General features: G+C 64.0%; 1 protein-coding gene across 1 annotated transcript in view; it reads left to right on the top strand.

Annotated features, from left to right (window-relative positions):
- The first annotated feature begins 2,564 nt into the window (after window positions 1-2,564).
- The window catches only part of UNC5A (unc-5 netrin receptor A), a 58,252-nt gene continuing 49,663 nt past the window's right edge, over window positions 2,565-11,153 (top strand). Inside the window, 1 exon segment of the mRNA XM_062189627.1 lies at window positions 2,565-2,634. Coding sequence (XP_062045611.1) covers window positions 2,565-2,634 — 70 coding nt within the window.

The raw sequence follows: 11,153 nt of genomic DNA, 5'->3' as shown, positions 1-11,153 counted from the left end.
TGGACTGCTGGTGGGTGAACCTCCCTACTTCCAGTGAACGGCTGCTGGCAGCCAGGGGCTTTGAGTTAGGGTGACCCTGAGCAGCAGACCCAGGGCAGACAGATGAGAGAACATCTGTGCTGAAGGAAGCCACCGAAACACAGGAAGAGTGTGTTACCAACACATGGCTGGATCTCGCCTGCCTGTAGCACAGTCCCCTCTGCTCTGGCTGACGACAGAGGGGCAGAGAAGTGAACAGAGCAGCCACGCTGAACACAGGAGCAGCTCCTTTTACTTTCCTGGACTCTAAACCCGATTCCCAGATTCTAATCCCATAACAGAAACTGTAGAAGGAAAAATGTGTAACAGGCACAGACATCCCAGGGACCCATCTCAGTTAACCCAGTGGTCCTTCAACCAGCTGGGCCCATGGCAATCAGACATTCCCTCCCCCCAGTCCTCATCTGTATACTGGGGTAATAATGCTTATGGAACAGGATTGCCTGTGAAGACGGAGCCAAATTTCCAAAGTAGGCAAGACTATAGCAGCGTCTGGCATACGCCACTGGGACATCCCTATATCTTCATGCTCAACCGTCCACCTCCAGCGCCAAAAATCCCAGGTCCTGTCATTTTCTCCATACCACAGGCCGCTCATGTAGCAAAACCCTGTTGCTGCCTCATCTCTCCCGGTCCCCTGTTTTCTGCAGGGAATTGAGACAGATGTTACGTTGTCAACAGGAGCAGGCTGGGCACACACTGCTCCCGACACAACACACAACCTCCTGGTGGTAGATCAGTGCCCACACAGATGGGCCCCAGTGCAGGATTCAAAACCCAGAAGCTGATGGTCATTTTCATTTTGGCCCCCATGAAGATAAAAAAAAATTATTAGTTAAACATTTTAATCTGGAGATTTTACATCCAACAGCATCTATGGGAAGTTTGGAAACTATGGCCACCCTGGGCCCTGGCCCCTCCCCCACAGCTGGCACCTGCAGCAGAGGGACCCTGTCCCTCAGCGCCAGGCTCTGCCTCCCTGGCGCTGAAAGCCCCGATTCTGTGGGGGATGCGGGGCACCTGGAGCTTTGTCTGCTTTTTTTTTTTTTTACAGTAGAGTTAAGAAGCAAAATATTTCTCATCACCTATCAAAAGTGGAAAACAAAAGACAGACCGAGAGAGGGCCTCGTGTCTCAAGAAATCTAGGAGCACTGCTACCTCTTTGTGGAGGCGCAGGCCACTCTCCTGTTGTCCAGCCCCGCGGGTGTCAGCTTGCGACCCTGCCTGCCCCCTTTCTCGCGATCCTGCCGACCCAGAGCCGGGATCCTCTCTTTCAGATCACTGCCCTCTTCCCCGCCCTGGGAGCGTGGCTGTCGCCTCCTTTCTTCTTCAAGGCTGCCCTCTGTTTATTTTAACCCGATTAGGGATGGGGGTGGGGAAGAGGAGATGCCAGCAGCGGTCATTGCTGGAGGCTCCGGGAGACGACGTGACTCGCCCAAGGTCACGGAGCTGGAAGCTGCAGGCGCCTAGCCCAGCCCGGTACCTCGGGCTTCGCAAACCCAGCTAGCTCCTTCACGCCCACGTCTCGGCGCCGTGCGCGCTCGGGGCGCAAACACCGTGCGCCCGGTCTCATGCGCTGCGCCCTTCGATTGTTTTCCTTCTGCGAGCGGCGCCCGCCGTGGGGTTATAGAGAGGCCTTGGGTCACGCTCTGAGGCAGGCCCCTGGGACCCACCCTGGGCTGCGTGGTTGGGGCTGCCTGTGGCCTCGAGTCTGGTCTGCCCGACACTGGGGGCCGGGGCACCTCTGCGCGCGGGCCGGGGCCCCGGCACTCGCCCGCAGTCCCCTGTCCACGCCGCGGGCTGGCAGCGCATCGCGGCTCGCAGACGGCCTCAGATGGCGACCGAGCGGCTAGCGGCAAGGGGGGAGACGGCTGCAGCAGAACCTGCCCGGGGCCCCCCTACCCTGGGACGCTTTCCGCAAGCTGGCGCCGCGCCGGGGTCGCCGCAGCCCTGGGCCCCTCCCGGGCCACCTGTACGCAGACTGGCGGGCCCAGGAGAGCCCGGATCCGAAGAAGCAATCCACTCCGGGTTTCAGACGCCTGCCCCGGTCCCCGGGGACTGTGCGGGGAGGTGGGAGGCCTCCCCGCCCACCACCCCAGCTCCTCCCTGGGGGAGCCTCAGGCATCGCCCGGAGGGATCCCCGGTGCCGGGGGTGGCCCGCGCGCGCGGTGCGGGGCGGCCCGGCCCCTCCTTGCGTTCCCCGCCCCGCCCCGCGGCCGCCCCGTTCCGTCGCTCCAGTCCGGGTTTTGCGGCGCCCGCCGGCCCGCTCCCCGGCTGCGGGCTCCGCGCGGCGGCTGGCTCGGTGCGCGGCGCGGCTGGCGCTGCGCTCCGCCCCGGCTGCATTGCTGCGCTCCCGGTGCCCAGGGGAGCCACGCGCCGCGTGCGCCCCACAGCCGGCCGCCCGGAGGCAGCGCAGTCCTCTGGCATGGGCCCCGGGGGCGCCCCGAGGTGGGGCTCCAGGCTGAGGCGCTAAAAGCCTCCCTCCCGCCCGCGGGGCCCCGCGCCCGGCCCGCCTGCCCGCGGCCATGGCCGTCCGGCCCGGCCTGTGGCCAGCGCTCCTGGGCATCGTCCTCGCCTCCTGGCTCGGCGGCTCGGGTGAGTCACGCCGCGCGCGCTCTGGGGAGGCTTGCGGGGGGCTGCGCGCGCGCGAACGCTCGCGGTTCCAGCGGGGTGGGGGGTGGTCCCTGACCCGCGCAGCCGGACCCGGCTGGGAGCCCCTGGAGGCCAAACTTTGCGAGGCGGGACGCGGGGGCCGCGGCTCGCTGCTGCGCAGCTTCCCCGCGCGCTCTCCCGGAAGCCTGGGTTCTGCCAAGTCCCGGGCAGCTGTCAGCGCGCGGGGCTGGCGAGTACCGACGCCCCACGCCCCCGGGTGGGGGAAGTTTGCTGGGTTGCCGGGCCTTAAGCAGTGCGGGGGGGTTTACAGCCTGACTTTGAGGGTTCAAAGATGAGAGGGGCTTGACCACATCCTAGTTCCCAGGAAATGTTGGGGGGTGGGGGTGGATGAAGACACCTCTTCCCGGCAGCATCTGCCCAGCCACTCAGTCTCCCCGCTTGGCACCTGGCCTCTGCCCACGTCCAGAACACTGTGTCCTCCTCTGTCCCCGCCACACTCTCTCGCACACGCACACACTCAGGCGTGGAGGCGCATACGCCAGCCCCCAGCTCTTGCAGCCTCGCGCGGTGCAGCCAGAGCCCAGGGGCCCCCGGCTGGCTGTGGCTGTGGCTGTGGCTCCTTTGGCCTCCGTGGCGCCGCCAGGGGGGCCAGAGTTGTGTGAGCTCGGTGCACCGGCTTCCCCTTCTCCCTCAGACTCCCCAGCCCTTCTTCCTCCCCGCAGGTGCTGCAGGCCACCCTCACCTGCCAGTAACTCAGCCCTCAGCCCACCTCCGTTCCGGGTGGTGAGGGGACTTGCAGGGAGGGAACTGCCCCTGAATCCTTTGTCTGCCAGCCCTGAGCCTCCTCCTAGGCCCAGCTCTAGGGGCCTCCTGGTCTCTGCCCCCCACCATACACCTAGCAGAGCTGAGCCTGTGTGTGCCACAGGGGGTCATTTGTGTATGGTCAAGGGGGTGTGGGGCTTACCCTGCGAATTCTCCCTCGAACCGGGTGGGGAGGCGTGTTGGTTGCCCCCAGCCCGGCCAGGCCGCAGTTAATCATAGGGGTGTTGGAAGGGAGCCTCGGGGTTCTGAGCTGCCAAGGCAGATTGATCCGAGATCAATGAGTGAGAGCTCAGGGGCCAGCAGGATGATTGAGGCTGACGGCTGTTTCCTTAAAGGGTCTCCTGCGCAGCGCGTCCTGCACGGCCGCTGCCTGTCTGCCCTCCCCATGCAGCCCACTCCTGCCTCTACTGCACCCCCAACTCAGTCCCCCTTCCCCATCATCGCTCCCCCAATCTTCACTTTAACAAACCCTTGTTCCCACAGCCTCCCCGGCGAATCCTGACTGCGCTGGGAGGCTGCTGCCTCTGAGAGCGTGTGTTGCACACATGTGCGTGTTAGGAGTGTGTGCGGCTCCCTGGATGAGCACTCGGGGTTGCTGGCTGCACCACTGACCATGGTGAACTGGGGGGGTGTGCAGTGGATGATCCACACCCCGGGAAGGGGTGTCGCCAGACACCTGGTAGATGCCCAGGAACTGTTTACCGAGTTAGGTGTGTGTGTGAGACGGGCCGTGTGTTCGTTGCTGCGTGTGGCCACGTGAGCACGTGAGAGGGCTGTGGGTTGACATGTGTGCCCCGGGTGACAAGGGGTTGATGTGGCATGCGCAGCACAGGTTTGTATGCAGCCAGATGAGTGCTGATTGTGCACTGTTGCACAGGTGAGTGTGTATAGATAAGGGGGTGACAGGTGCTGGTGAGTTGGGGTGCTGCAGCCTAGAGTGGGGGGGGGGCGAGTTGCTGCATGGATTCTTCAGGAAGCCCCGTGGTGGAAGAGAGGGGATTGCATCCCTGGTTTGGTGGGGTGGAGGGGCACCTGTTGGGGCCTGGACTGAGGTTGCCCAGGGAGCTGGCAGGTGGGCACTGGTGCCACAGGGCTGCCTTGGGCACCTCCAGGCATCAAAGGCTCTCAGACCTATACCGCCAAAGGACACAGGGCTGGGGGCAGCCCTCCTGCTCACCTGGGCCCTCTTCCCGCTGCCTCTCCCAGGCTCTGGGCACATGTGGCTGCCCAGGCAGACTGCCCCTGCCGTGACCCCAGCTCCTCCCGCACCCGCCTTCCGCTTCTCCTAGGCAGTAGCAGCTGGTGACAAATGTGTCTGAGTGGCTGAGGGAGGGCTGGCCAGCCAGCGGCAGGGGGCGCCGGGGCCAGCACGAGCGCCCCACCGCCCGCCCCCCACACCGCAGCCACCTGCTCCCCAGGCCAAGCGGCCACCCTTTGTCACCCGACGTCACACATGGCACCTCGCACAAAAGCCTGCCCCTTCAGTTCACACGCGGCAGGGCCAGACCCTTGCAGGGTTGTCCCCGTATCCCCAGCCTCACAGCGGCACAGAGCTCCCCACTCCTGGTGGGGGGTTGGCGGGCAAGGGTAGTGGGCTGCCTGCTCCCTACTTTCCTAGATTGGGGGGCTTCCCTTAGGAGCCTGGGATTGGCATTGATCCAGCTCCTTAACCCCCCACCACCACTTACCCCTGCCAAGAGCACTGCCCTGGTTCTTGGAGGGGCCACCGTGGGCTCTGCCAGGGAGCAGAGCACCAGCCTGGCTCAGCTCCCTTGCTCCTGCCTGCTATGCTGTGCTGGACCCCAGATTGTCTCGGAAGCGTGCCCTGAGCTGGGCATGGGGGACCCCTTCTCCTCCAGGTGAAGACTCTTGGGCTGGGCTGAGCCGCCTCCTAGAAACACACACAACCACACCAAGCCCCTCCCACTGCCCTTTCTTCCCCAGGGGCACCCCACTCCTCCCCTCCCCTGCCCCCTCCCCCAGCCTGGGCTGGAAACCTCGGAGCCTCCCCAGGCTCTCTCTTCTCCTTCACGCTTCACATCTCATCTGTCACCGAGTCCTCCAGCTCAGCCCCACTCGTGACATTCCTCCTGTGTCCCTCACCGCCTTTGTCTCCCTCACCGGGGCGCCTTCCTTCCCTCACCTGTCTCACCTGCACCACTGCCGTGGCGACCCCCCACTCAGCCTTCTCCGGGCAGCCTCCATACAGACTAAACCCTCTGGGTGTCTGGGCGGAGAACCTGCTAGAAAGCTTGCCGTGGCCCCCACAGAGCCTGAGCTGGAAGCCGTGGTGGGTGGGTGTGGGGGTGTGGCCGCAGGGAAACACCTGCTTCCCCCATCAGCACCATGCACCACTGGGCTGCCCAACCCATCGGCAGGCTGGGTGCGCTCCTTGGTTTTGATGGCTGCTGGCTGGGCACCCCGAGACAAGCTTTAGCTTCCAGACTGTAGCTGCTTTGCCCTGCAGAACCTGGGGGTCCCTGCCCTGGCTTAACATGGCTCCCCACCTGAAACCCCGAGCCCTGGTCCACACAACCTTCTTCTCAGCTCAGCCCCAGCCCCCATCCCGCCCCCTCCAACGGGCCTCCCCACCTCCCCTCCTCGAAGGGGTCGTGGCACACAGATGTGCTTTGGGTGGGCTCGGGAAGGATGGAGGCACTGATGGCTCAGCCCTGGAGTGGCTACCAGAGCTCCGGCCAGAGCCACCACCTCCCCTGTGCTACCTCCAAGCATTGCCACTGTCCATGGTGCTGTGACCCTGCTCTCTGCCTGCCCCCAGCAGGCTCCGAGCCAAGGGCTTAATGTCCCTCTTTGCCTCCTCAGTTGGAGTTTGGGTTCTCTGGCCAGGCAGGGAGGGGCTGGCAGGCTGGGGACAGAGACAAAAGTTTGCTCTGTCCTGTGCGGCAGGTGCACCAGGGGCCAGGCTGCTCCCTTTCTCACTGCTGCAGCCCCTCAGCAGGAGCCCCAGAGAGGAGCCATCCTACCTGCTGGCAGAAGCCCACCCCATACACTACCACACCCTGTCTCTGCACACACACTGTCCCACTCCAGGGAGCCTGGACAGGCCCCTGCCCAGGGTGGGGCTGGGAGGGGCTCATTACAGCAGCTGAGTATGTGTGTGCACAGGGCACATGCAAGTTGGATGGCTCCGTGTTGAACAGACAACCCCTGCCCCACCCCCACCCCAGCATAGCCTTTGAGGCTGGGTGCTTTCTTGTGCAAACAGTGTTGACATTGAGACGTGGGCTGCTCTGAGCAGCACTTGCGTGGGGCTCCCCTGGGCCCCAGCCACCCTCACCGCCTGAGCTCAGCTTCCTGCGAGTCATCTCACCAGCCCACCCCTTGGTCCTCTTGTCTGCTCCTGCAGAAGTGGCATCCGAGGGTCCTGCTGCCTTCCGGGGAGGCCTGGCCCCCTTCTGCAGGTGGAATCCAAGGGGGTGGCTGGTGCTAGAGGCAGACACGGGTGGGTCCAGTCCCCGCCATGTCTTGGCAGGTAGCTTTGACTCCCGAGCCTGTCTCCCTTTCTGTAGACTAGGGCCAAGTCTGCTCCCTTGGGGTTACAGGAGCCAACTGATGGAGATCATATCCAGCACCCAGGGTGCACCCCGAGATCCAGCAGGGGCCCATGGCTTCTCGGTTTCTTTCCTCCATTCCCCCTGGCATTTGAAGGGGCGTGAGTCAAAACAGAATGGGGGACTTCAGCGGCATCAGGGCCCAAGCCGAGAACAGCATCTCCGGGTGAGCTGCTTCATTTCTCACGGCTGCAGCCCCCGGCAGGAGCCCCAGAGAGGAGTCACTGCTTCCGGTTGGCAGGAGCCCCATGTGCACTACCCCACCCCCACAGATGCCAGTTCTTCCAGTGTGCAGAGGGGGATTCTGTGAAAATGGAGCTTGGGTTCAGCTTGTCCTGAACTGTGTGCTGACAGTCAGCCTGGACACACAGGACACAGCAGCAGAGAGTGCAGGGACCCTGGATGGAACTAAATTCTGGTCCGGGTTCTGTTATTTGACTGCTGTGTCATCTTGGACAAGTCACTTAACCTCTCTGGGCTGTTTGTCTCTGTATGCTAAAGGACTGGACTTGATGACTGTATTGGAGCAGAGGCTGGTGCCTAGGGAGGCTACCTCAGTATCCTGAAGTGGATTCTGCAGGTCCCTCCAGAACTCACACCTGCCCAGCCCCAGCAGCGAGACCACTGCCCCCAGAAGGGGCCGCTGATGTTGCCTGGGAGCTAAGTGGCTGCTGGTGGGGGCAGGAAGTGAGATCCTGCTTCAGCTGCTGAACACCCCCCCCCCCCAGCACAGGTCAGAGTGGAGTGCCTGCACCCCCCCTTCCAGGAACTGGTGTCAGATGCAACAGGCATCCTTTGACCCCGCCCCCCCCCAGGGGCCAGAACCCCACGCGGATGGAGGAGGTGCAGAAATGAGTGAGTCGGGCTCTGGGACCTGGGTCTGGACCGGAACCAGGACTTGGCCAAGCAAGGGAGGTGCTTAGGGTGCAGGTGCAGGGCCAGCCCCCCAAGAGTGCACTCCTCCGTGAACGTTGTGTCCTGTCTGTCTCCTGTGCCTCTCCTTCGGCCTGGCCCCGGCCCCAGCTCCTCCCTGCACTTCCCCGAGTCCCTTGTCTGAGAAATGGACCTGCCTCACAGAGCCATTGGGCACACTGGGTAGGCTGCACACAGTAGGTGCTCATTAAGCATTAGCACTCCATAATGACAGATACAGGCAGGGGGCCACCGGCCTGGCCTTTCCTGAGGACTCTGTGATGCCGCTGGGATGCCTAAGGTGAGGCCCACATTTGGAGCGGGGAACAGGCCTGGCTTTTTTTGCACTTTCATGAGCCCAGAGCAGGGCCTGTTGAAGACCCTGCCCTCCACGTGTGGTTGCTGATGGCTCCTCCCAGCCCTGTTGGCCATGGCAGAGGGCCTGCCAGCCCATAGGGACCTGCGACGCCTGAGTGGCAGCTGCTCATCTTCAGACAAAGGGGGTGGGGGAGTAGTTTAAGGGCCATTGTGATGGGGGAGGGGGCCCTGGCGTTCCTGCCTCAGAGTCAGGTCATGGTGGGGTCACCTAGGGCCAGCCTGGCCTTGACGGGTGGGACCCCCGCACCTCCTCACACCAAGAAATTGGAGCTGTGTCCTGAGGAAGCTCAGGGTCACCTTGAGCTCCAGGCAAATACGTGGCTGAGATTTCGGGTGGGGCTGCCCCCCCCCCCCAGGGAGTCCGCTGAGGGGCGGGGCGGCTGCAGGGGCTGCAGGGAGGGAGCTCAGAACCTTGTGTCGCCCCCCTATGCCTTGTACCTCCCCTGCTGGACGGCAGGTGCAACTCGACCCCACCCTACCTAGCAAGTCCAGCTGAAAACCTGCGAGGGGGCTGGGAGGGGGCGCACCCCCAATTACACTCTACCCGCTCCTAACTGGGGCAGGGGGCTCCCGGGGGCAGAGGCGCTGCTGTGTTTTCCAAGACCCGCGCCTCTTTGCAGCCCCCCCCCCCCCACCATTGTGCCTGCACCGGCGGGTGCGGGTGCGCAGCCTCCCCTCGGCTGTCTTTGGCGCCCACTGCGCGACCCGACACTCAGCCCCGCAGCCCCCACCCCTGCGCCAAGGTACCTTGGGGGCGGGGCCCTCGTGAGCGCCGTGGGGCGGCAGGGGCCCCGAGCCAAGGGTAGCCCGGGCCGCGGGGGCGTCGGGGCGCGGGAGCAGGCGGCCGCAGGTCCCGGCCCCAGCCCCGCGCCGGGCGATTAGTTCGCGGGAGAGCGGGCGGCGGCGGCGCCCGGGAAGGGGCGGGATCCCTCCGCCCGCCAGCCCGCCCGCGGCCGCCCGCCGGATTAGCGGCTCTTTGTTCCGGGCCTGTTAACAAGTTCCCGGCTGAGCGCTTGGCTGCCGCCCGGGAGCGACGTCCACCCAGGCCCGGCCGCTCGCGGCCTCCGCCCTTGCCCCCTGCCCGCACCCCCTGTCCACCCTGCCCGGGCCAGCTGAGCTGGGGCGGGGGTGAGGGTGGGGGCTGCTGGAGACCCCGAGCTGGCCCTGCCGGGGAGGGGAGCCCGCCCGCGCCTGCCGGCACCGGCCTCGCCTTCCCGCGGTGTGGATGGGGCAGGTTGCGCGCCGCGGTCCTAGGCAGGCTGGGATGGCGGGCTAGGTCTTTGGCACCTAATGCGTTCTTCTGCTCAGAGGAGGGGACCGAGGCGGGGCTGTAGGCTGGGATTTTTCCATCTGGGATTAACTTGGTGATGGCAGTAGCTGTGGCCGGTGCTGGGATGCAAACCCCGGGCCGGCCCGCGGGGTAGGTGCGGTTAGCTGGGGTAGGTGCGGTTAGCTTCGATTGTCGGGGAGCACACTGCGGTCTCAGAGGCAGGGACACGGAGCCCCGTACTCCTGATGGGAGGAAGTGGGCAGACCTTGATCCTCTGTGGTCTTGGGCTGACTCTGGGAGCCCACTCCCTAATCTCCCAGCCGCCTGACTCCTGTGCGCATGCTCCCTGAGCCTGGGGTGGAGGGCACAGGGCCAGAACCCTCCTTGGGCCGCCTTCCTCACCCCCTCCCCACCCCGTCCTTAGCTTCAAGCCGCAGAGACTGGCGGCGGGCACCTGGGGCTGCTCAGAGCTCTGCAGAATAACGAGGTAGGCTGTCTCCCAGGGAGTCCCCTCTTGTCCCCCCTTTTGTCCCCTTGTTGGGTTACTGAAGCCAAGGCTCCTGCCAGGCTCCGTCTGTCCTTCTCCAGGCCAGGCACGCCCAGTGCCCTCAGGTTTCCCCTGGGAGCAGGGGCTAGAGCTCCTGTCACCTCCCACATCCTTGTCGCCTGCCTCTGGGCTTCAGCGCGATAACCACAGCCTCTTCCCTTCCGGGAGGTCAAAACGCCGACACAGCGCCCAGCATGGAGGAGCACCGGATGCTGTGTCTGTTGTGAACGTTGCAAAATCAACTCCACATGGCTTAAGAAAAAGGAAATAAAACCTCAGGGTAGTGGTAGGGGCGGCTTCACGGTGCCTGCAGCTGACAAGTTAGGAGTAGCTGGCTTCAGGCATGCTTGGATCCAGGGAGATCAGTGGAACCAAGGGTACCCTTCTCTCTGCTTCTCTGCACATTGTCCAATGACCGCGCCCTCATGGTCCCAAAGTGGCTGCCGGGAGCTCCCAGGGCTGCTACATCCTCACAAACCCAGGTCAGAGGAAAAGAATGGGCATTTCTTCTCTCAACTGCCCAGCCAATGTCCCTTCTGTCACCGGTCTAGCTCAGGCCCTGTGCCAGCTGTGAATCAGTCACTGCAGCTTCAGGCTGTGGCTGTCCACATTAGCTCGGGCCCAAGCCACCTGTGCCGCCGTTGTCCTGTTATTGCCCAAGTGGTTTGCAGTCTTCACAGCTTCTTGTCCACCAGGAAGGGACAGGCACCGTCACCCTCAGATATAACCAGTGCGTCCTAAGCTCGGACACTGTGACCAGTTACGGAACAAACATGATGACGCCGAGGCCACAGCTTGAGTCTGAAGGCGCATTGCCTGGCTGATGGACAGGATTAGAAGACGGGGCTGCCCGTTCCCGCAGTTTTGGGTTCCCCTAACTGTGCCGTCATCTGGTTCACGTGTCTCCGTTTGTTGCTACCAAGGTCTTTTTTCAGCTGCCTGGCTCGGGTCCAGACGCACGGGGCTTCGCTCTGGCCTTGATCTTCCGGCACAGCCACAG

This window comes from Lepus europaeus, chromosome 4 (assembly GCF_033115175.1).
Source record: "Lepus europaeus isolate LE1 chromosome 4, mLepTim1.pri, whole genome shotgun sequence".
In the NCBI taxonomy this organism is placed as follows: domain Eukaryota; kingdom Metazoa; phylum Chordata; class Mammalia; order Lagomorpha; family Leporidae; genus Lepus; species Lepus europaeus.
Note: the sequence above shows the minus strand (reverse complement) of the source record. Positions and strands in the feature narration are given on the sequence as shown.